This window comes from Falco biarmicus, chromosome 2 (genome assembly GCF_023638135.1).
Source record: "Falco biarmicus isolate bFalBia1 chromosome 2, bFalBia1.pri, whole genome shotgun sequence".
Lineage (NCBI taxonomy): Eukaryota > Metazoa > Chordata > Aves > Falconiformes > Falconidae > Falco > Falco biarmicus.
The window spans coordinates 70377966-70402272 of record NC_079289.1 but is presented as its reverse complement, the minus strand read 5'-3'; the positions used below and the strand labels follow the sequence as shown (position 1 = coordinate 70402272).

Below are 24307 nucleotides of genomic sequence, written 5' to 3'. Positions count from 1 at the left end.
CAGAGCCCCGCCAAGGGCTGGGGAGTGCAGCTTATGGCCAAAGGCGAACCGGGCAGTGCTCACCGACACGGCCCGCACCTCCGTTCCTGCCCGGTCGCCATGCTGCCGCCGTGCACCCGAAAAGCTTTCCCCTGAACCTCTCCGCTGCCCCACTTTGACCTAGCTGTCCCATTCGCCTCCGGATGAAAGCTCTCCACACGCGTTTATTTTGGCTGTTTGCTGCGGGTTTTGTGGCCGAACGGGCTACGACCCTGCCAGCAGTTCTGGGCCTCTACGCGGCTCTCTGGGGAGGCAGGCGGAGTGGAGGGAAGCTGCGGCCTTGGCGCGTCGCTTAGGCGTTCTCCAGGGCTGCCCGAGGGCCACGCTGATGGACACAAGGCCGATTTCAAGAGGCCGGTGGCCGCGACCCCCCGAGACTAGCCGTGTCCCCGCCCCGGGCCGCGGCGCAGCGCCGCCTGCTCCCCCTCCGGCCGCCGGGAGGCGCCAGCGCGCAGAGGCGCTGCCCGGCCGGCGCCGTGGCCGCCGCTCGTCGCGTGCCGGCGCGGGGCAGGCCGGGGCGGCGGGGGCGGGGCGTGCGCGTGCGCGGCGCGCGGCGGGGCGGGCGGCGGGGGCGGCTTTCTACCATATGCGCGGGGCTGCGCGCGGGCGGCCGGGTAGCGCTGAGGCGGGGGACGGGCGCCGGGGCCGCCGCCATGGGCAAGAAGCAGAAGAACAAGAGCGAGGACAGGTAAGGGCGGGCGGCGGGCCCCTCGTCTCGCCTCCTGCCCCAGGCGCTGACAGCGGTGCCGAGCGCCGGTGCCGCGGCGCTGAGTCAGGCCCTGCCGGGGCTCGCGGCCTCCTAGCAGGCAGCGGGCGGGCGGGGCGCGCTAGGCCCGGCCCGGCGGTGCGGAAGGCCCGGCCGTACCGCTGGCCCTGGGGGGCGGCTCGGGCTGCGCTGCGGGCCCAGCCGGCGCTGGAGGCCCGAGGAGACGGCGGCCGCGGGCCGGGCGGCGGGGGGCGGCTGGGTGTCCGGCGGGCGCCGGCAGGAGACACTCGGCCGCTGGTGCTGGAGCGGCTGCGTTGGTGCCGCCGTCTCCGCGCCCCCCAGAGAGGCGCTGCCCTCCGCCTGGCCCGGCGCCGCGGGGAGCTGGTCCGGGAGCTAGCAGTGCCGGGCGGCCGCTGCTTGTGAACACAGATCTCCACTACCGGCTGGAAATAGCTACTTCTTCAGTTGTATTGTCTGCAGTGGTTTTTTTTTGTTATTTTGGTGTTCGGTTATTTTTTTTAATGGGAGACAGTGCTGTAGGTCCCACTGTAACTTAAGTGATTGTGCATGTTTAATAAACGCCGATGTTACATAGTGGTTGGAGGATATGGGGATCGATTCTACATTATGAGCATATCATCTTGGATACTGCCCCATCTGTGGACTTTTTTTGTGTGTAAGAAATTCTTATAATGGCAGCTATATTAACCATATGGAACACTGACAATATACATGCTAGCAGGAGAGAACATATTGTTGCTTGTCACTATAAAATAATAAATGCAAAGTTACGATCAGTTTGGAGAGTGTTTTTAGTTGTTAATACTGACAAGGAGTTAAATGAAAACTGATATCTTAAAACACGTATGAATGAGAAACTACAACTTTTTTCCCTTACCTCGAGTCCTTTCTGTGCTTATCCCTTAGTAATAGGTTCTGTCTGCAAAGGTACCCTCATCATCTGGCGGTCTTGGTTCTAGCTGATACCTCTGGGAATGTCAAAGATTAACTCCTGTGAACAGAAACATTAAGTGTGTCTGTTATGAAAATACTCCCTATGATGGGTACTTCACAAAATATTTCTTCTCTAAACATTTTGTACTACCTGCATGTGGATTGCATTAAGGTGTTGATGTTAGTGACTTAAGGCTGTTACCCTTTACCAGGTGCGTGTAAACTGTTATATTTTCTGTGGTCCTTTCTGGATGATGAGTATTTTGCTAGTATTTTGCTCATCTGACTATTTTTCTTCACACCTTTTGCCATACCGTGTATGCTGCTTTGTAGTGTCTGTTGTTATCAGCTTGTTTCATGGGTTGTATTTCACAGGTATATCTTGGGAGCAGCTCTGGCCAGGAGATCACTCAGGTGTGGTTTGAGAAGCGGAAAGGGTTGGATCTTTGTGCTGTAAAGGAAAGAAGACGTAGTGCTCATCTCTGTACCTGGTGTGGTAGATGATAGTATCATGCAGAAGCCTTTGGGTACTGAAGCACTGCTGCTTGGGGCCCTTCCAGTGACAGTGGCTGGTGTGCAGGGGACATTTCGAGAGTCTTGGTGCCTACTAGATACCTTGTTCTCTTTGGGTATCTCTGCATGTATTTCTGTGTGTCTGTTAATTACTGAGCATGGGCCTCTCACGGGTGCTGTGTGCAAAATCTCATTTGTGTCTAAGAAGTGGAAGCATACCTTAAAAGAGAGGCCAAGAATTTACTGTTAGAATAATTGACATCTTCAGAGCCTAATGATTGTTAATTCAGATCTAATTGTTACAAGACCCAGAAAGAATAATAATGCAGTTATGCTCGCTATCTCACTGCTGCTCTAAGTCCTAAGATCAGGGGTTTCATCCTGGTGGTGATGAGCTGTTACGGAGCGTTGTCAGCATCAGGTGTCCTTCACGAGGAGCAATATGATTGTTTGAGTTGATGGTTTCATCTTCCTTGCTCAAGAATCCACTTGAGATCGTTTATATATGCTTGCTAATGTGTTTATGTGCCTTGCTCTTCATTGGTTTGCAGCTGTGTTACATCCAAATATGTAAACGGCACTGTATATTAGATACTATTTATTTCTTGTTTGTTATCCCTAAACCCAGTTTTGTCCAGGTCTGCATTTCTGTTAGCCAGCCAGTGGTGAGTTGTGGGCTGTCCAGTGCCAAGTCTTATACAAGCCATCTCTGTTTTTTACGTGCCTGCGCTCCTCTCCATTGCATCCTGTGTCTCCACTTCTCAAGGCTTCTGCTACCATACTAACCCTGTATTTCTTTACACTATGTCATTGTTGTAGAGTTGTGAATATCTCATTCTATACAGAATAACTGCTTGTTACTGCTATCTACGTAAAACTATGGCTGCAGCGTGCCTGGGTAAAGAAGAGTAGAACCAATTAGGCATAGGCACCTGGTCAATTAGAGAAACTGCTGTCACAGCTAAATCAAGTAATAGTTGCAGGCAGGTCAAGAAAAGTTCAGCCAAAGTAAGCCTGACGGGCTTCAGTCCTGAGGCCTTGCAAATGCAGTACAGAGCTTATGGACTGCTATTAGCAGTGGGAATACTACGTTACAGGGCTGCACAGTTGTATGGCAGTGGGTTGATGTGGAAGAATTCAGAGAGATACATGTTTGAAAAGAAGGACAGGATGGTTAGACTGGGTGTATTTTATAGCAGGGAGTTTGAGACAATGGTAGTGAGGATGGACCTGGAGGGCCAGTAATGTTTTGGAGTAGGTTCTGTCTGCAGAGGTACCCTCATCATCTGGTACTCATGGTTCTGACTGGCACCCCTGTGAACATCAAGCTCCCTTGAGGGAGAGGCTGCATCATTCTTTCCATCTGTAGCTTGAAGTTGGACTTTGACATCCCTCATCAGTCTGCCATTCCATTCCCAGTAGACTGAGAGAGGAATGGCACTGTATAATCAAAGGCTTCCAGTCAGTTTTGTCTCCTGCATCTTCAGTTCTATGCTATGCCATTATTTCCTCCTTCTTTTCCTTTCCTTCCCCCCTCAATTATGTTACAGGTGCAATCCCTTACATCCCTTCTGGCTGCAGCTCCCAGAGCATGTGGCAGCTCACAGGAATGACTTGCAGTGCAGAGGAAGCACATGGGAAGATGCAGGTGGTCTGTCTGTGTTGTGTATATTGGTTTGAGAATTGGTGTGACAGGAAGGAGATTTTCTGCTTGTCTTCTGATACATACGGAGACAAGTTACAGAAGGTACAAGTAATCTTTACTCTGCTTTTCTCTCCTGACCACCATACCTTTGACTTCTGTTGTCTAGTTTCCTGCTCCCTCGCTTCTGCTGAGTAGAGCAGAGTTGTAGTGGTGAGTGTTGATATATGTCTGGGAAGCATGCTGGTAAATGAACGTAAGGATGAATTTTGTCATGGGAACAGGGTGTAAGTACAGAGGGACAAGACCCTGAGTGAGATGATACCTATGATGAGCAGGGAAAGAATGGGAATGCAGGACTGCTGCCTGTTACGAATACAGATTGCTACCTGAACAGATACACCTCCAAGTCTGTTCCTACTATGCCAGCACCTCTGTTACGCTCTTCTGGAGCTCTGTTACTGACTCCTGCTGCTTGATTGCTATGCATCTGTCAGTGAAGAACATACTTAGCTGGAGTGGCCAGATATATAAACACTGTAGGAAGAACTCAGTGTGGCGTGTTAGAGGTACTTCGTAAAGGTGGAGAGCGTGTTGGGTCATAAATAGCTCCTAAGCCCTATGGAAGTTGCTTCGGTTGTTTTTTCTTTGGAATTTTTCTGATTGTGTTGACCACTCATTTTCAAATGGAACTTCACAGCAAATCTTTCAATAAAAATGAGGTGTCTGAATTTTCAGGCTTTCCTGATTGAAGAGCAGGTGTTCCAATGTGCAGTCTAGCTCTTCCTGGGAATCATGTATTATGCTTTAGTTCTAGAGCTGTAATGGCAGAAGGTATGCCAGGGTTCTACCGTGCTGTCTTTGTGAATTTAGTATAGGATTTTTTTTTTAAGCGTGTGGGAAGAAAGGCTGTTTGTAATCTACAGAACTGTGCTTTGAATTCAAGCATCAAAGCAGTGCTGTAGACTTCTAAGTAAATGTGCTATATGCTGTATGTTACAAATTATTTCCTGTCTGGAACATGGATCTTTCTCCTTGGTGGTGTTGCGTTTTCATGGTTTTTTCCTCTTCTCCCAGCTTTGTCATCTTCCTCTTCTCTTAGTAGTTTACCTTAGCTTCTGGTAGGTAGTCTTCAGGTATGTTTATTCCTGTGCCCTTTAATATTGTGAACTGTTGCCTAGGCATACCACTCTGATCATTCATGCATATTGCTTTAGAAGTTATGGGTGCCAGCTGTGATTCTGCAGCCAAGGGTGAGCACTGCTGCTAAAATAAGACTTACAGTGCTGTTGCTGATGCTATATATTTCTTTCTCTTCTACAAATGAAATTGCTGGCATTGTCTAGTAGTCATTCTGTTTGGCCCATTTTTTATTAGTGTGTTAAGTAAAATCATCTTAATATTGTGTAGGAAAGTTCTGTGAAGGCTAGAAAGCCTGCAAACACTTGTAGTTCAGAAACATTCTGTACGCCAGAATATTTACAATAAATGTCTCTTATCAGCTTCTCAAAAATACTTCCACAAGCTTTGGAAATGTCATCTGGAAGATGCCAGGATTTTGTACTGAAAGATGGGGTAAAATAATGTACAATAATTTCTCCATTACAGAAGTTTGTTGGCCTGTTCTATGCAAATATATGTTACTGTTTCCCCCAAACCTATTGTTTTTAACACAGACATTACATATTTATAGGAAAACTATTTTTAAGTAAAACATTGTAAAAAGGCTGTGAGTATCTTCAAATATTTGCAGTAATGACAACATAAATGAAAAAACTGCAGTATGCTAAGTAGACTGTTAGAAGCAGCTTTTCTTGTTGAAATCTTGAGTCTCTTCGTCTTTTACTTTCATGAAGGCATCTAAACCTTATGTATAACTTCTAGAAAAAGTATGAAAATAGTACGTTGCAAGCCAGCAGGAATTGCGGAAACTGTTCTTCTCATTCTCTGAGGATCTCTGGGAAGCCTTGCTCAGAATAGAGAGTAATTTAAACTTTGCTGCTGTTGTTGACGCTTGTCATACCAAGCCAGGCAAGCTGACAGCTCTACATACCTTGCCAGTTTTGTTTTCATTAGTATTGTCATGTTTTTCTGACTCTGGGTTCAGGTGCTTATCTGTGCACTCGTTCTGTGCTGTTCATCGTTATTGAGCTGCTTAGGAATGAAGGTTACAGTTCTGGACAAAACCTCCAGTTTATAACTTTTAATACTTGCGTAGTATTCCTTTTCCTCCTCTCTCTGACTACCTCCACAAAAATAGACCCCAAGACTGGTAGAGGAAGTAATTTTTCTGCACACAAATTGTGTGCACATAATTAAATCAGTCATTAAGTTTGTTTTGCTAAAAAAAGTACAGTGCAGTCTGGTGGGTGTTCTGGTCTGAAGCAGTTGGTATCTTACAGAAGATAGGTGTTTTGATGATCCTGGTGTTTGCAGTACTGATGACTTATTCTTACTGCATGTAAACTCTTTTTTGTTCTTTTTCAATGCACTTGTAGAGGTTTTAAACATGAATCTGTTATCTTAATATTGAAATAAGTTTCTTTAGATACATGCTGTAAGATGAAGTATTGGGGTTTTTAATTATAGTTAATGTAGATGGGCATCCTTTGCCCTTCAGAATTATAGACAATCTAAAGTGTATGTCATGAGGTGTTCTAAATGGTGTTGATGTGATGTATTTTCATTTTATGCAATGAGATAGGATATGGAAGTTGTGAAACACTGGACTTGGAGGTAATTTCTGTTTATCTTTGAACCTTTTCTAAACAAACAAAACCCAAAAGAACTAGAACCAGCATTCAGTCTTCCCTGAACTTTACTTAGTGTTCCATATTCCATGCTTTTAGTCACCTTGTTCTCTTGGGACGTAAACACTTAAACTGAACCTTGAAGAACTATTTTCTTCCAGAGCTCTGTGTTGCCAGCTACTAGCCATAACAGAAGCTTTGTATCTTGAAGGTTTGCTGTATCTCTGTTTGAACAAGAATTTTAGGTTGTGGTGAGCGTGCTTTTTTAATATTTCTTTATTTAAATAAATCTGGTTTGTATAAGGGAGACTTTCTGTTTTTCTAGCATCTGTGGGGGTTAAAGGTTACGCTTTCTATGTCTTTTTTTCAGAAGATCTTGCTTAGCTGATAGCTAAGCCACTCTTTCCCTGGTCAAACTTGAAAGAGAAGGCATGACTCTTTTTAATATTAAAAATGGAGTCATTGTGTTGGGAGCCTGAATAAAAAGCAATTACCCTTTTAGTCAAATTTTACTTCCTTGCTGTCTCATGTAATTAGGTAGCTTCACCTTCCTTCATCTTACTAGGGAAAAATAGCTAAGGTGTAGTTTCATGTCACACCTAACTCAGATGAGCTGTCAGATATTTCAAACCTTGTGGTCTTGCTCTTGCTGTCCCCAGCTTCATGCTGTAACTGCTCCCATTGCACTGGATTCAATGCTTATGTGCTTATGTACGACTCAGGTGTGTGATTTGGTCTGCCTCCAGAAAAGGGTTTTCTGCAAGGACTTGCAGCCACAGGATTGCCTGAGCTGATGTGAGGGTAAAGTGTGGCTGGGAATAGGGACGGACATCACTTCTCCCCTGCCCCATAGTTTGAAGAAGAGACAAGAGGAGAGTGGTCTTCTGCCGGGGCTGTGATTTCTATTATTATTTTTTTTTTTTCAAGTACTGTTAGCTGTAGTGGTGGGTTGCATAGCTGGTGCTCCTGTGGGCACTCCTTCACTTCATGGGCTGAGGAAGAGTGCAGTTTATTCTTTCCTGAATTTCAAGCTGTCTCAGGCATATGTAACTTAAATGTTTTCAGTAGGAAAAACAAGGTAGCTGCTTCTATCCTAAAGAGAAATTTGTGGTGTTCACGTGCTTTGATAGGTAAGAGTGAGAAAAAGGCCACAGCTTTGTTTTCATGTTTTGAATAGCCTTGCTGAGCCAGCAGATGCTTGCATTTTGAATTTCATAACCCACTTAAAGAACAAGTTGGCAGTGCATGGTTTTGAACAACTAAACCACTTTGGAAGTAATTATTTATGTTCTGTAGTTAGCCAGTTGCTCTAGAGTAACTTTTTTTGGAAGAAAGAATGCCAATTTATCTTAATACCTACAAGTAAACCGAACTACAAATATGCTTTTCAGCACTGGTAACTTGCTAATATTGGATAAGCTTGTATTTAGAAAAGTATCCTTATTACTGGGCTTATGACCTGCATATACGGAGGATGGGTAAGGCGCTCTAGGGGAGTAATGGTAAAGAACTGTCTAAAAGTATTAGTTATACTTGGTCTAAACTATTGCAAAACCAAATGTATGGAAACAGATGGTTCAGCTTCTTTTCAGTCTTTTTGAAGGTCAAGGGCTTTTATTTACTCTTTTTCTTTAAGCAAAAGAAAATGACTTAATGACAGTGATGTTCCTTTGAAGGTGGTTAGGGCTGGTGGCATGTAAATGATGAAACATCTTCAAAGTTGCCTCAGCAAAAATGAGGCTTCTGATTATGCAGGAATGTGGGCAGTGAGTTCGCAGTAGTGATGCAACTTTCTTGCTGTGTCGACTTACTGACTTTTCTGCCCCATTCACACGAATGTGGAGTTCTTTTAGTCTGTTTATAACTATACAGCATTTTCTGACATTTCAACTTCATCTTTATGGAGACAGCTTAAACCCAATCTTAATTAAAATATTTTTAGTGTAATTTGACTTAGCTTGTTATCTCAGTTAGCTGTAAGGTGAAGGCAAGCTTTAGTAATTATATTTGTGTCCATCAGTGCAGTGTATCATAAAGTACTTGTAATCTTTGATTCCCTGTACCCTTTAGTTTCAACAGGAGTGTGTTATCCTGTAGATGTTGAATTTCCAGTAGTTAAGGCCTTATTCTCATTTTAACCTGAATTCTTCCATTTATTTTCTTCAGTTTCATTTAATTTCAACAGAATCAAATTGCTATAAAAGAGAGCAATTCAGCTCCTTTGTATAGTGCTAATTCATTGCGTTGCTCCACTCTTTCAGCATGTGTTTTGGGGCAACGGAGCTGGTGAAGGGTCTGGAGCACAAGTCTTATGAGGAGCGGCTGAGGGAACTGGGGGTGTTTAGTCTGGAGCAAAGGAGACTGTGGGGGCAGATCTTACTGCTGGGTACAACTATCCAAAAGGAGGTTGTAGGCAGGTGGGAGTAGGTCTCTTCTCTTAGATAACTGTTGACAGGACAAGAGGAAAGAGCCTCAAGTTGTGCCAAGGAAGGTCTAGATGGGATATTAAGAGAAAATTCACTGAAAAGGTGGTCAAGCATTGGAACAGGCTGCCCAGGGCGGTAGTGGACTCACCATCCTTGGGAGACATTTAAAAACACATAGATGTGGTGCATAGGGACGTGATTTAGCAATGGACTTGACAGTCCTGTGTTAACAGTTGGCTTTGATTTCAAAGGTCTTTTCCAGCCTAAATGATTCCATGAATGAATTGTTTTATTTGCTCTTTATCTTATTACTACCTAGTTAGGATGCCATCTCTGTCACGTGTAGATCACAGTGCGTATTTATAATGGAAGTATTGCTCTGTGTTTGGGGAAATGTATTGTAGGCACTATCATAAGTGTACTCTAAGTAATAATTGTGTGTGGTCTTACAAAGAGTATGAGGAAACCGTGCATATTTGCTGGTGGTCTTGCTAATACAATATGCTTGTCTGTTATCAGAGAGTATCTGTGAAATGCTGCTAGTGTCAGATGGCTTGCAAAGCTGTCCTTAACTAGAACCTGCACGGAAAGTTGGAGGAGCTTGTTTGGCAAGGAAGGGCAATTATGTATTTCAGCTGCAGAAGTTCACTGAGGAAAGAAAAATGTTAAAAGTCTATTGGCTCTTCTATAGCTGTAGCCCTGTATTCGGCCTTGTTTTCCGGGACAGTACTTGGAAAGTCTTTCAAGTTTCTATGCCTACATATGTCTGTTACAGAGATTATATTGCATGCAGTATCTGTGCTTAGTATGGAGGCTTCACGCTGTGAAAATAACTAGTGATGAATTTATTAACTATGCCAGTACTTGGAGTTATTTTTTTAACCTTCCATGGGAGAGAAGTGCTAGATAATTAAATGTACTTTTAACTGTTCTGAAATACTTTGTTAGGAAGCTTTGATGGTTTTTATCTAATTTCAGAATTGTAAGTTTAAATCTTGATTTGGAGCATGAAAGCTTCTGTTCTGGTGAGATTTGCACTAGTTAATACCTATAATATCTCAGACTGCAAAAGAAAAGGTAAAACTCCAAAAATACATCTTGCTAATTGTGCACAAGTGTTAGAAACAATGAAACTTTACAATTTTTTTGTAGGCAAAATGGCAAAGTATGCCCTTAAAAGACTAAAGCAAACCCTACTACGTGGAAATTAAGATTAACATAAGCTTGAGTATTTGTAAATCAAAGGTTGTGTTAGGGTTAACTCTGGGCTCTTGATATTGGGAATTTCCAGGTTCTGGCTATTGCAGACCATTGCATCAGTAAAAGAATGGTGCTTGTTTCTCATGTTTTACAAAACATGCCACACCCCTCCTACCCCCCCAAATAAAGCCCAACACCTTAAGGTATGTGCTATTTTAGGTGGTGGTTTTCTTTTTTTTTCTAGCAGATGCTATGTAATAGCTGAGGGTTTTGTTCTGTGTGTTTTTCACTGGGGTTCTAGCCTTCAAGATTGTTTCCTTGCTGTACTGGCAAGAGAAACCCTGTGATGTTTTTTTCTACAGACTGTGCATCTACCAGTCACGAGGTTTTTCCACTTTTCTGACTCAATAGCTTGTAACTGTGTGGGATCTTATAAGTAGGAGAGCTACTGGCTATCTTTTTACATCTGACTGAGCAGTGGTAGGTGACAGCTCTTCATTTATTTCCTAATTTTGCTTTAATCTTCACACTGAAAATGTTTAATGCTTTCACTTATAGGCAGGATATGGGATTGTAGCTTATTTGTCACTGGTTTTGCTTTAAATGTAACATGAGTAGCTTACGTTGTGTTTTGGAGTGTTGCTTTCTGTTGCTGGCCTGATTTGATGCTTTGGTTGCTTGAGAGATGTTGAATTTCCTTTGCCCATGCCAGTCTTAAAAATCTCCAGACACTTACTTGGGATGATCTGGGTATATTTGATCCTGGTTTGGTACAGAGTGGTGTGCTAGCACAGTGTTTAACTAGTCACTCAGTGAATATTCAGGAATCTATTCATCAGTGGCTTTTCCCTATGTAATGCAGGTTTTCAGTAGCCTATGCAGACAGCTGGTACTGGAGCCCTTTTTGGGCAACAGATGATTTTTTTATGTAGTTTCTAGGGCAGTAAGGTCAATATTTTTCACTATAAAGTATATGAATGTTTCTATGCTACTTTAAAAATGCTTGGGAATATTTTGAAGTTCTATATTGCTGTAATCCTGCTTCAATGGCAAAAGGCAGTGAAATTGTGTAGGGTAAATGTAGTTTTGGTGTTTGGTTTTTTTTGAATCAGTGATGTAATTCTAAAGAAAAAGTTTTGCTTGGTATCTGAAATGTGGTGATCTCTACATACTTGTTATTGATTACTGCTGTCTCCTTTAATTAGCCTGGCTGCTGTGTCTTTTCCCACTGCATAGTTTTGCCCTGTTTTAGGCACAAGCCTCCATGGAGGAATGTCTGCAGTCATTTAATGTTTCGGGAATTGCTTGTTTAGGTTTGAGTGAAACACACACAACTAATGCTTGCTGTAATTTACTGCATTGAAATGCTGTTTTAGCAGTATCAGAACTCTTGTCATATCTGGCAGCAGAGGCTGGAATCAGAAGTATGTGAGTAAGAAAGGTGGCTCAGGCTTCACTTTTGAAGCAGTGACAAAAGGAAATGGGGGAAGTAACTCCTTCTCAGCAATTGTAGTAGCGCTTGGGTTTGTTTCACACTCTCCAGACCTCCTTGAGCCTTTTGTGCTGGAGAAACATGGGGGTTATCTCTGTATGTGAATCTGATCAACAGCAAGCCTCCTTTGGGTCCAAAGCATTATGAGCTCGAATGGCCTAAGGTAGCGAGGTGGTGAAGTCTGTATGTAAAGTCTTCATGTGAAAGCAATTTGAGGTCAGAATTGAAAACTGTTGGAGCATGCTGGTGCTTTCAGGTTCCTGTATCAGGCACGGTTTGGACTCTTCTAAAGGCTGACTGGAGGGTCAAGAGTGGCTGTGTGGAGACATTTTGGAGGACTTGGAGGAGGAGGTTCCTGCAAGTGTTCAGGTTTCTGAAATGTGTTTGGGGACTGCTTAAAGTTTACAGGAAAAAGTTCTTAGTTGTATCTTTCAATGCCAATAGGAAAGAAGCTCTCCTGTTATGTATCTTACGTCATAAGGAACCCACTGCACTTAAGAATTTCCCAGGAAGAGAGGGAGGGCACCTTCTCAATCTTCTTTTCAACTTTCTTTTATTATGAAATTCTAGTGGAATATTATTAGAGTTTTAAAAGGTAAGTGAACTCAAGGTCAGTATGGGAGTAAACTCGTACTAATGGAAGCCAGTACTTGAATTCCATGGCTTTCCAATGATATTATTGCTTTACAGTTTTTAAGAAGAATCATAACTTTATATTGCTGTATATATAAGTGCATACAGCCTTAATTTTACTTTTTACTTCACCGAGGCTCAAATGTTTTGAAGCTTGCTGTGTAACAACTTAGGAAGTGGAAATATGGTGGAAAGTATAGATTTCTCAGAAACCATTGACTGTTCAGCAGCAGAAGCCAAGGTTGGAAAGGCTCTGGTACTATATTTATGCCACTATTGTGACAGTTCAGGAGTGTTTGTTATTATTCCTAAACTATTATTGCTGGTGGGTGTTAAAGCTTAATGTCTGTGAATTAGTTTTTTCAGTGTTTGATGTGAGATTTCCCCCAACCGCCGCCGCCCCCCCCCCACCCCCCACCCCAACCCCAAGAAGTTTTCTTCTTCAAGGCTCAGTTGAAGTGAGTTGATTTAAAAACAAATCCCCACCCCCTTAAACCCTCTGTCCTGGAAAATGTAAGGTACCATAAGCATCCTCTTTGCTAGTAGCATAAAACCCATGCAGTTTATGTTTGGACATAACTTTCTGCGAAGTTGCAATGTGAAAAGTCAGCCTTGAGAATATCCATGTAAAATATAGGCTGTTTAAAGGCTTGGCTCTTTGATATCTGTACAGCCCTATGGTTAAGATCGTGTAGTAGTGGAAGTAGTAGTGGGGCTTGTATTTTGGTCTCTTCAAACTATTTTGAGCTACGATGTGACTTCATCTTCTCTATTAACTCCTAGAGCAGCAGGAGGAGGTAAGCAAGTGTGCTTAATAAACTGATACTCTGCACTTAATGCAAAAACCCCCATGAAGGCCTGTGTGTAGGCCTAGCTGTAATATGGTTATCTTGATATTGGGGCTTTAACTCTAGGTGTAGAGAGACTGACGTTTTTTTCAGCCGTCTATACTGTCCTTTGGTGCGCAGCCAGTTAAACGGCTTATAAAACCATCTCTTAAATTGCTGAAATACCAAGTCAGTGCTCTTTAATGTGGAAATGGCCAAAAAGTTTATTCTTTCCTCTTGAGGCAGGTGTGGATTGGTTTAGAAATCTTGCATTAACTATTTGAGTTGCATTTCTTTGAGAAATATATTACTTATCCTGTCAGCACATACATATTTAAGATGCATTTTTTTCTGCTCTTGACTAAAAGTAAACATCTCTGGTAATAAAGATGCAGTACAGTGAGGTGCTTTGTTGTGCCACCTTTTATTTTATTTGATAGGTTCAGTCTATATAGAAGAAAATTTAAGATCTTAAAAATACAAATAATCTTGGCCTGTAACTAAGGGAAGTGCATTGTTGCTTACCTATACTGTTGTCACACAGATAGCGTTTGGTGGCTGGCTTATGCCCAATATTTGGGATAAAATGGGTTTGTGAATGTCAGCATTCACTTAAACTTGTAAAATGATTCTCTCAGTCCTCTCCTTTTGCAAAGGGAAATACAACTGAGACTTGGTGAATTTAAGAATCTTTAAAGAAAAGCAAGTACTTAATTATTCCTTTATTAATATTCAGCTTCTGGGTTTGTAAATTAACAAGGCTGAAGCTCTGGTACTTCAGAATTTGCTAGTAGAATGTGCTAGAAAAGGTGTTGAATTTGGAAGAAATTTATTTCCCTTATTTTTTGGATATAGGTTCAGGTATTTGGTGAGTTGATCTTTATCTGTCTGATTTGTCCTTAGTGGGTGTTAATAGAGGCAATGAAATCATGAAACAAAAAAAGTTTTCTACCCACGTATCTATGAGGGAGTTAGAGGAGATATTAATAGCATATTGATTAAATAGTTTCTGAAACTGCATGCTGTGATAAAAGTAGCATCTTAATATTTGCTACTTTAATAGACCAGTTTTGGTCTGAGTACCAAAGTGTGAAGCAGGGAATAGGTAAGCCTCCTTTCTTACAGTTGTATTGAGTGTGATTAGGTGGAAAAACCTCTGGACACTAGACTTAGTCTTCACTTAATTCTCGTGGTACAAGTCAAGAAGAAAGTGCATCAGAATTACAGCTATTGATAAAGGACAGGAAAAAAGGCACTTCTCCTTAGTTGCAGATGAAGGGCTATTTATAGCAAGAAAGGAAAATGCTTTTGAAAGAGAAACTTGATATAATGAGCTCTAATGAGGAAGTGTGTATATTTCAGGTGCCTGGTGAGATTTCTTTTGGCTTTCTCTAGGTCTGGGAGAGGTAACACTAAGCAAGTGGTGGAAATGACTCCTTGGCAACTGCAATGGTATTTTTTTATGACTTGCTTTAGAATCTGGCTCAGAATCTGAACTGTGTCCCCCCCTCCCTGTGACTTTTTTTTTATTCTTATATTTCAAGAAAAGCTTTTCAGTCTGATGGCAGAGTATAGGCAACTTAGCATAAGTTGTAAGCTGTAAAGAACTTCAATAATACATTAGCTTCTATTGTTTGCTGAAGGGTGTTTAAAGGAGTAGATATGAGCTTCTTAATAGAATTTCCTGGTTACTAAATTGCAAGATTTCTTTTATTCTTCATTTTTACACTTTCATTGTGGAGGCTGCTTTCTTATCAATGACACCTACTGTGATTTGAAGGGCTAAATGGTTTATCTTTTGGAGGAACAAAATGAAACGGTCTACTTGCCTTCTTCCAAGAAGTTTTATCAAATCTGTTGCAAGAATGGAATGTGTTTTTACTGTTACACCTCCCTTCAAGCAGACATGTGAAGGTTTTTCCTTTTCATCCTGCTGTGTGGAATAAGGTAATGGTGCATAATGGGTTTTGCCCTTGCTTTGCTTATGTTTTGTGATTGATGTTGCATTTTGAAGTTTTCATTTGTGCAGATGGCTGCTACTTATGTAAACTTTGTCTGAACTCTTGATGACCCTGCTTTCCTTTTGCATTTTAGTGCAAAAGATGATATTGATATTGATGCCCTGGCTGCTGAGATAGAGGGTGCAGGAGCTGCAAAGGAGCAGGAGCCTCAGAAATCCAAAGGCAAAAAGAAGAAAGAGAAGAAGAAACAGGATTTTGAGTAAGTCTGGGTTTCTTATATCTGGCTTACTTTGTTCCATTATACAAAACCTGTTACTTAAGTACCGTAACTTCTTTCTTATTTTAGTGAAGATGATATCCTGAAGGAGCTGGAAGAGCTGTCAATAGAGGCGCAAGGAGGGAAAGTTGACAGGGAGCCTTCTACAGGAAAGGTGAACACTGAGTGAGAGGGAGGTGGGCTATTTGATAGGAGGTAGTTGAAATATGTGATACCTCTGTCCCAGAACAGTCCCAGTGTTGCAGTGTAGTTGGAGATCCTATGTGAAATGTGCATCTAGCATATATTATTAGCTACATTTGATCATATTTTCATAGTAAAGTCAATTGTGAAAGATTTTACTAGAAGTCGTGTCTTCATGATGGTAATTATTCAAAGACAACCGGAATAAATTTTAATTGTGGGCTGAGGTATGTGCAGTACACTCAGCAGGAACAGTTACTGCTTTCAAACGTTGCCTTCAATAAGGGAAATTTTACTTGACATATCTGAATGCTGCTACTTAGCTCACAATAGCAAGTAATTTTTCATGGCTGATTACTGAATTGTTTAATTACCAGGTTGAAAATGACAATGAAGAAAGCTTATCAAAACAAGACAAAAAAAGGAAAGGAAAGAATAAAAAAGCCAATCTGGAAAATGACTATGACAGTGAGGAAGTGGAAGATAAAGATAAAAAATCTAAAAAAACTCAGAAAGCAAAACAAGACATGCTTTCTGGCAGTGATGATGATGATCATGAGACACAGCTTAAGAAAGGCAAAGGGAAAACTCAGAAGTCAAATAAAAAGCATGATCTGTCGGAAGAAGATGAAACTAACATTAAGAAAAGCAAAGAGCGTGTGGGGGCAGTGTCTACAGGTGAGAGTGGTGACGAATCAGATGAAGTTTCCCAGTCTAGAAAAGGACAAAAGAAGATCCAAAAACCAAAGTCCACCCCTGCTGCTGAAAGTGGGGATGATGAAGAAGAACCTTCCTTCAAAGTAAAAACAGTGGCTCAGAAGAAGGCAGAAAAAAAAGAACGTGAAAGGAAAAAACGTGAGGAAGAAAAAGCCAAACTAAGGAAGCAGAAAGAGAAGGAAGAATTAGAAGGGGCTAAAGAACCCACAAAGCTGAAAGAAGGTCCAAAAAAAGCTGAAGAGAAAGCTTCTCCTGAAGTCACGGCAACCCCTGGCCTCGGGGAAAAAGGAGAGACTCCTGCAGGAACAGAGGGTTTGTAACTTGGTTTCTAAAACTGTAGTTTAAACATTGTAGCTCTTACAAGGCCAAATAGTTGGCAGGCAGTGGGGGTGATTTGTTGCTTCGTACCGAATGGGGAATACTAGACCTTTGGTAGCCTTGTCTGCCTCTTTGTGTTGGCTCACATGTGGCTGTGTTTTCTGGCCTGTCGTTCACCAGGTACATGGGAAAACAAAAGCCAGATGGTGAATTCTCATTACAATGTATGCTTACAGTTCTGTGTTGCAAACATAGTTTTTCACTTCCCAGTTATTCTGTTACTTCAGGTCCTGACTTTGTAACTTAAGAGACAGTTTTATTTTTTCATTGTGAAGTGCTTATGTAGTAGCCAGTCAAAATGTTCCTCATTTAGTGTTACTTATCATATGCAAAACATTAATTGTATTTACAGTATCTTTAAAATTTCTGGGATCTTTGAATGTATGCCTCTTTCTGTAGCTGATGACAATGAAGGGGACAAAAAGAAGAAAGACAAGAAAAAAAAGAAAGGTGAGAAAGAAGAAAAAGAGAAAGAGAAGAAAAAGGGTCCCAGTAAAGCCACAGTTAAAGCTATGCAAGAAGCCTTGGCTAAAATGAAAGAGGAGGAGGAAAGGGCGAAACGAGAGGAGGAAGAACGCATAAGACGACTGGAGGAACTAGAAGCAAAGCGCAAAGAGGAGGTACCGTGTATCTTACTCTGAGAAAAGAATAAGGGAGAGGGTAATCTTAACCTGTACCCTTGTTGGTGCAGTTTGTGGATTAGTCCGTAGTATGTTTCTCATCAATAGAGTATATATTTGGCCAGCTTTTTTGTAAAGCATAATTTAAAATTTCTGCATGTTTTTTAACCTTTTCCTAGGAACGATTAGAGCAAGAGAGGAAAGAAAGAAAGAAACAGAAGGAAAAAGAGAGGAAGGAGCGTTTGAAGAAAGAAGGAAAGCTTTTAACAAAAGCGCAACGAGAAGCCAGAGCCAGAGCGGAGGCTACTCTTAAACTACTCCAAGCTCAGGGTAAGCAGTAAAGTTTAATAATAATTAAAAAACAAAATAAGTTTTGTACTACTTACTGCTCTGTGTTTGTTTTTTCTCTCTGGAGTTAGGAAAGCAAATACTGAGTATTTCCATGTACAGCTGCTCTATTGTCAAGGAAGGCAGTGTGTCTGGCCTTCCCTTTTTTTTAAAGTAGGTTTAAATGTCTGTATATTTTCATCTTACACTTTAAATATCCAATTTCTTTAAACTGCAAGTGGAATGTATTAAGGTGTTAGTTATGGAACTTAGGAAGAATCTTTTATTTCTGTTGCTTAGTCCAGAGGTGGGGAAGAGCAGATGGGCTATGCTGCAGGTCTTGTAAGACCAGTGGTCTTGAATTAATTCATGCACTTCCTTCAAGTGCATCGTTTTGCCTCAAGTTAGCTAGTCCATGGGAACAGTATATTATCCTCTTACATTTGATTCAGGAGAAGGGTATATAAGAGCTTTGCTACTTTTCTGTCAAATAGATCTGTTTCCATTGCAATGAAGTAAAGTTATCCAATGTATTGTAAGCCCATGTCCAAACTGGTTCCTGGTAACTTGTTTGTGGCTAAAGAAACCAGTCCCTGAGTGCTGAGTATCCTTTTTGTATTTGTAAAGAACACTGTCTGACACTTTGCTGGTAGGTGGATGTGTAAGGGTGGGAATCTGTAGGTAGTAAAATGTTTGGAGCTCCTAAACACACACAAAGGCTATTTCTCTTCAGTTGTTGCTGTAGTTACTATTTGTGCACTGCCACAGTTGGATTTTTGTCAAATCTACACTGCAAATCGCAGAGTACCTGAAGGAATTTTGAGCATTTCAGAAGGTGCAGCAGTAACTAAATTATTAATTTGTCTTTGCATCAAACTTCTGTTTTTAATTGAATCTCTTCCAACATTACAGAGTTGTCTTTCTGGTGAGGTGAAGATAAAGCTGATGAATCGAATCTGGCATTATTTTAATACCTAAAACCATCTATGTTGTTAAACAAACAAACAAACAAAAAAACCCCAACATTGAGCAAAACTGAAAATACTATCTACTGAACAACTTTAAGCTTTTAAGAGGAGCTGTGCATCTCAACTGCTCCAGACTGTCTGAAACTAGGATGATTGAAAGACTGGTTTTAAGTGAGTTCTAGCATAGCAGATTTAAATTGACAGATGCTTGTTAAACTTGAAGTATGCGTGTTTGTGAAATTCTGTGTAAGTATGTGATAACTTCAAATCTGGAGTCTTGGGATCAGATTAGGTTTTTTGGGTTTTGTTGTTTGGTGGGCTTTTTTTCCCCCCCCATTAGTGATCTAACCTTTTTGAGAACATTCATGGTATCTGGAGAACTATACTTTGGTCAAGTTTTGCAGCTTTTGAAAATCAGACTTTTCAAAAAGAAAATACACATTGAACCTACTTCCCACTCCCTTCCTCCAACTTGCAGTTCTGGAAAGTGTTCTCATTTAAATCAAAGCTTATGTTTAGTAATTAATCACTTGGATTTTCTTTCTGATTTTTTTTTTTGCAGGTGTTGAAGTGCCATCCAAAGACTCTGTGCCAAAGAAGAGGCCAATATATGAAGACAAAAAGAAAAGAAAGCAGCAGCAGCCAGAAAATAAAGAAGGTATGGTTTACATACAGGGATGCTTAATAGATTAGTCACATTTCTGAAAGTGTTTGTGGAATAAATCAGCTAATCCTAAACTAACTGTACTTCAAGGTGCCTGTGAGGTTCTTTTGACACCTCCGACCCCACACGTAAGTGCTGATGCATTAAGATCCTAAAGTTGTTTTGAAGGCTGCTCACTTAATCCTTGGTTTTACAATCTACCTGGCTTATTTTTTCCTAACCTGGGTATTTTATTTAGAACTGCTGAATGTTGGAGATGTACGGAATGTAAAGGCCTTTTATGAATGTGAGATGAAATGCTTTGTGTGTGTATGTAGGTTAAATACAATGTAGTGCAAGTAATAATGACTTGTAATTCAGTCTTAAGTTCATGTCCCATGATGAAAAGGAATTGATCCTAGTTTTAGTACTTCTCTTTTAAGTTAGAGACAGTTTGTTTGTATTCTTGTATGTAAAAACAGTTTTCAGTTTCCAGAGTGGAAGCAGTTCAGAGAGTTTGCATTTTAGAAGACTTAGTATTTATTAGATAAATAGGTTCTAACATACCTTAGTTAGACACAGATTGTGTCAGAATTTTTTACTTTTGTGCTTCATGGCTTTCCTATGGTGGTATTACTGTGGCTTTTCTCAAGACTATTCCTTAGATTAAAAAAAACCCAAACCTCCTTGCATCTGTTTATTTTGTTACTAGCTGGGTTTTTCTTTTTTACATTAGACATGAGTTAGATGGCTACTTACTACTTAAGGAGTGTGTGTAAAGAATTGAGAACAGTGCTTATGTGAATTGTATCAGTGATATTTTTAATTTTTTTTAATATGGAACAGTTGAGCAAGAATGTGTAGTTGATTAGTATTACGTCATTTTCTCTTGTCTTTTGAAGAATGTGGAGGTTTTTACGTTCAAAAGCAATGGTAATCCTCTTAGCCGATAACTGACCTATCAAATAAATCTATTTAACTGCTTAGCCAAGTGTTTTTCAGATAAGCCATGTGCTCTAACTTTGTTGCTCAGTAAGTGGGAGTTCAGTTTGTTTGGTGTTGCATAAATTCAGATTTCATTTACTTGTATAGCACAACTTAAAAACAGAACTGAAATGTGAAGCTGTATGTCTTAACTAAGCTGATTTGCACTTTGGAGGAATGTAGCAACCAATTTGCTTTCTTGCAATTTCAGAAAGTGCGGAGGTAACTTCCCTAGCTGAAGATGCTGTAGAACTGGAAACACCAGTAAAAGAAGAGACTCCTCTTCCAGTAGAGCCAGGTTAGTAGTAATGCTAATAAAATGCATATGATTGGTGGTACTGCATAGCAGGTATCATACCTTGTTGGGTGGGGGCCGGGTGGCCATCCTTTCTTGAGGTAGATGCTGGTTTTTCTTTTCTGGAGGGAGGAACTGATGGAATTTTGTGGAATAAAAAGGTTTGAAGCTTCAAAATGAGAATGTAAATGTCCCTTATTCTGGGTGAGCTCCAATGTTCAAGTAGCTTAGGCAACTATCTCAAATTAGCACATTCAGTGCCTTATGGTTAGCTCTCTTGACTTTCACCAGCTTTCTGAAAGGCTGTTTTGTCAGCAGTTAGGTGAGGGTAGGGAGGAAATATGCAGTGTCTAGTATTGATACTGCAATATTCACAGTCGTTATATTCTTGATGTCAGATGTTTTGCTTTCACAATGGCTAAGTGCAGTGGATATGGGTTAGCTTGTGAAACTGAGCATCAGCCTAGCAAGTGATTGTTTTCCTCTTTTTGCCTACACACAGTACTTGTTTTTGCAAAATCACCTTTTACTGGACTTGTTCAGCAAGGAGACTGTTTCAGTCTTATTCTTAAGTCGGACAAATACTGACAAAATTTCCAGCTTTTTGTAAACAAAGCTGAATGTACTCTGATTCTAGCTCGACTTACCTTGTGAAGGAGTAATTCCATTGCTGTAAAAGGGCTTACTGGCAGAATGTTAGTGCCCAGTTAATATTCTAGCAGTCTGGAGCCTGCTGTTAATTTCAAAGAGCTGAAATTTCATTACACTCCATGTGCTGCAACATACCTATTGTTTAATGCCTCTTTTGGAGGGGTTTCCATTTGTCTGTTTATGAAGAGACTGCAGCTCTTAATATCTGACTGAATTCCTGCTGGAATGAATATAGTGCTTCTGGAATCCATGGTATAATTATGTTAAGGCACCTGGAGTCCTAAACTAGCACTTTTTATAGACAATTTGTTATTTTCCTACTAATTAAAATTAATACTGTAACTCGGCTTGTTTTCTTGTTTCTCTGTCATTTTTTACACATGGCTAATTGTAAATTGGGCAGCTCCTTTCAAGGAACCTGGTTGTGGTAGAGATTTGTGGCATGCATTACGCAGGCACTTGCATGATATGCGGACAGGAACTAGATCAGTAGTTCAGCTATGTCTTCCAAAAATACTTTTGGGTAGGCAAAGATGCTAGCACTAGAAGATTTTATGGAGAGAACAAAAGGTTGTTTCTGAAGTATGCAGCATTTTCTGTTTAGGGAACATGGAGATAACTTGGTAGAATTACGGTAGCTGCAAACTTGTAAGTTTCAATTGTCAGTATGTCAAAGGAAGTGGCATCCAAAAATGTTTTATGTTGCTGGGCTTTTTTTTTTTTTCCTTTTTGTTTAATGTGGATTTCTTAGTTTCAGAAGAAAAGGAGGAAGAAGAAGAAATGGAAGATGCAGGTTTGGATGACTGGGAAGCTATGGTTAGTGATGAAGATGGAGAGAAAGGTGGGCATGTAAATATCAAACGAATGTGGGTCTTTTTTGATTCAGGTTTCTTTGGGCTGAGTGTTTTGTTTCTGTAGAAAACTATATTGTATTCAGATTCTCCCCCTGCCTATTAGATAAATTACGAGTCAAGTGTGATGATAAATAGGTACAAAATCCTCTTCTCAAAGGCAGAACTTTCAGAAACTGCAGAAATACTGGTCAAGATGGCCCTTTGGAAATACTCATGTGTGCAGTTACCACTTAAAATAAATCAGTTGAAATTTTTTGTTTGTTTTTATGGGAGTAAACATCCTCTCAATATGTGCTTAAACCACCTCTGGGAGTTTAGGGGAGCCTTTTATCTGGTACTGTATTTCTCTAGTAACCACTCCAAAGCCATAACGGTTTTACTACACAAATCTGGCAAATATCTAGGAGAGTAGCTTTGAGACAAGTTCTCAAAGTGGGGGCTAAAATGGTGTGAAGGTTAGAGTGCATGCAGTATAGTAAGTTCCAGATACCTTCTTTCATCTGCTTCTATGAGAGGCAGGTGCAGAGTAAAGGAAAGAATTGTCAGAACATTCATACTCCTGTGCTTATATGCCAAAGCCCATATTCTGTCTGCCGCCAATAGCAGTGCTTAGGGGGAAGGTAGAGCTATGCAAGAAGCGTGCAGGGGGAACTTCTTTCAGTGGTGGAGAAAACCATATTGCTATGAGTCTTCCTAAACAGGTGTTGATTACTGTTCTTAGTGCTTTCATGATGTATCTTCGTTGTGCCTTAAGATTAAAGACTGTTCGTCAAGTATTTTGTTTTATTTGCTTAGCCCTGTACTTCTGGCATCTGTACTTTCAAGTGTAATACTTCATATGTACAGCAATATGGGGCTTATGTCAGCATAAGTACATGTTCCTGTGGTGCTGGACTATTCTACTTTGAGTACTAAGGGCTGCTCACCTTGCAAGTCCATTGCTGCTCTCTGGGGAGAATGTCACATCCCACTTGTTGCTGCTTGGATTTGAAGGATCTGCCAGTGTGATCCAGAGAGTCTTCCTGGGAATTAGAGTTAGTGTATTACTCAGCTGATGGACTTTCGGCATAGCAAGGAAACATAACTAAACTCTTAAGAACAGTGAGCCTCCTAGCAGATCTGTAAGGAAGAGAATGCATGGCTTTAAAGTGTTCATTAACTTGTCTCTTACAATTTCACAAGTATGATAAACGGGAAGCATTCAAAGAAAGAAAATTACTCTTTGATACTTCTTTTTGTTTGTTTACTGAAGAATTCCTCTGAAAAATATTAATCTTCTCTGAACAGTCTAGGAAAAGCTTAAGATGAGATTTATTTTTTTAAGATGTGGAAGAGACCATTTGTTCCGATTGTTACTTCTACTTAAATGTGCATTCCTGATCAGTAATATGCAGAATCCATATTTTGTTGAGTTTGGAGTATTTTGGCTTTCTATTTAAAGGTGTTAGTGCATTCATTCCTTTATGAAGTGCACACAGCTTTAAGGAATGTCACTTCATCTGAATATTTGCAAATGATGTCAGGCATAGTGTGCTGCTAACAGCATTCCTCCCCTCACCCCAAACTCACTCTGCTGATAATATCACACACACCCCTGGCCTCCAACTCACTCTGCTTGCACAGATTCTAAACACAAGACAGCAGCTCGCAACATTTTTTTTTTTTAATTGAAAGTTGAAAAATTATCTGACTAGCAGTTCTTGAATGGAACCTTCTCTCAGTCCTCACTCGTCTATAGTAGTCTCTCTTTTTTGTTGTCTTCTCCCCCACAAGTGTGAATAGAGAATTTTTACTTAGATTTTTGTTTTTTTTGACAGAGAGCAAACCTGTCCACATTGAAGTCAAAGAACAAAATGAAGTGGATGAGGAGGAGGAGGAGGAAGATGAGGAGGAGGAAGAGGAAGAAGAGAGTGAAGAATCTGAAGATAGTGAAGGGAGTGAGGATGAGGATGAAAAGACTTCAGATGAGAGAGAGGCAGACTCCCAAGCTATTGGAAAACAATCTATGGAGAAAAAGCCCAGCAAAGAAATTAGCTCTGATTCAGAGTATGACTCTGATGATGACCGCACTAAGGAAGAGCGTGCTTATGACAAAGCTAAACGGAGAATTGAGGTATTAAGATAACAGCTTTATTTGGACAGCTGGACTCCTGTGGTGTATAAGAAACAACTTAATCTTCAGTTCATTGAAAAGCCTTTTAATCATGTTTGTCAAAATGATGGCTGTGTCATGACTGATATTTAGGCAGATCCAGAAATTGCGTTAA

The 24307-nt window shown here is 40.7% G+C and overlaps 1 protein-coding gene across 4 annotated transcripts in view; it reads left to right on the top strand.

Moving 5' to 3' along the window:
• The window catches only part of EIF5B (eukaryotic translation initiation factor 5B), a 39237-nt gene that overhangs the window by 1226 nt on the left and 13704 nt on the right, over positions 1-24307 (top strand). For 2 of the 4 annotated variants that reach the window (XM_056328600.1, XM_056328601.1), the window contains exons 2-10: positions 15277-15402; positions 15490-15574; positions 15981-16632; positions 17098-17318; positions 17498-17648; positions 19176-19271; positions 20452-20538; positions 21938-22027; positions 23858-24153. In XM_056328600.1, coding sequence (XP_056184575.1) covers positions 16131-16632; positions 17098-17318; positions 17498-17648; positions 19176-19271; positions 20452-20538; positions 21938-22027; positions 23858-24153 — 1443 coding nt within the window. In that variant the 5' untranslated portion in view covers positions 15277-15402; positions 15490-15574; positions 15981-16130. Of the gene's footprint in view, positions 1-589; positions 728-13978; positions 15130-15276; positions 15403-15489; positions 15575-15980; positions 16633-17097; positions 17319-17497; positions 17649-19175; positions 19272-20451; positions 20539-21937; positions 22028-23857; positions 24154-24307 lie in introns of those variants that run through there. The other 2 variants (XM_056328598.1, XM_056328599.1) reach the window with 2 other exon arrangements.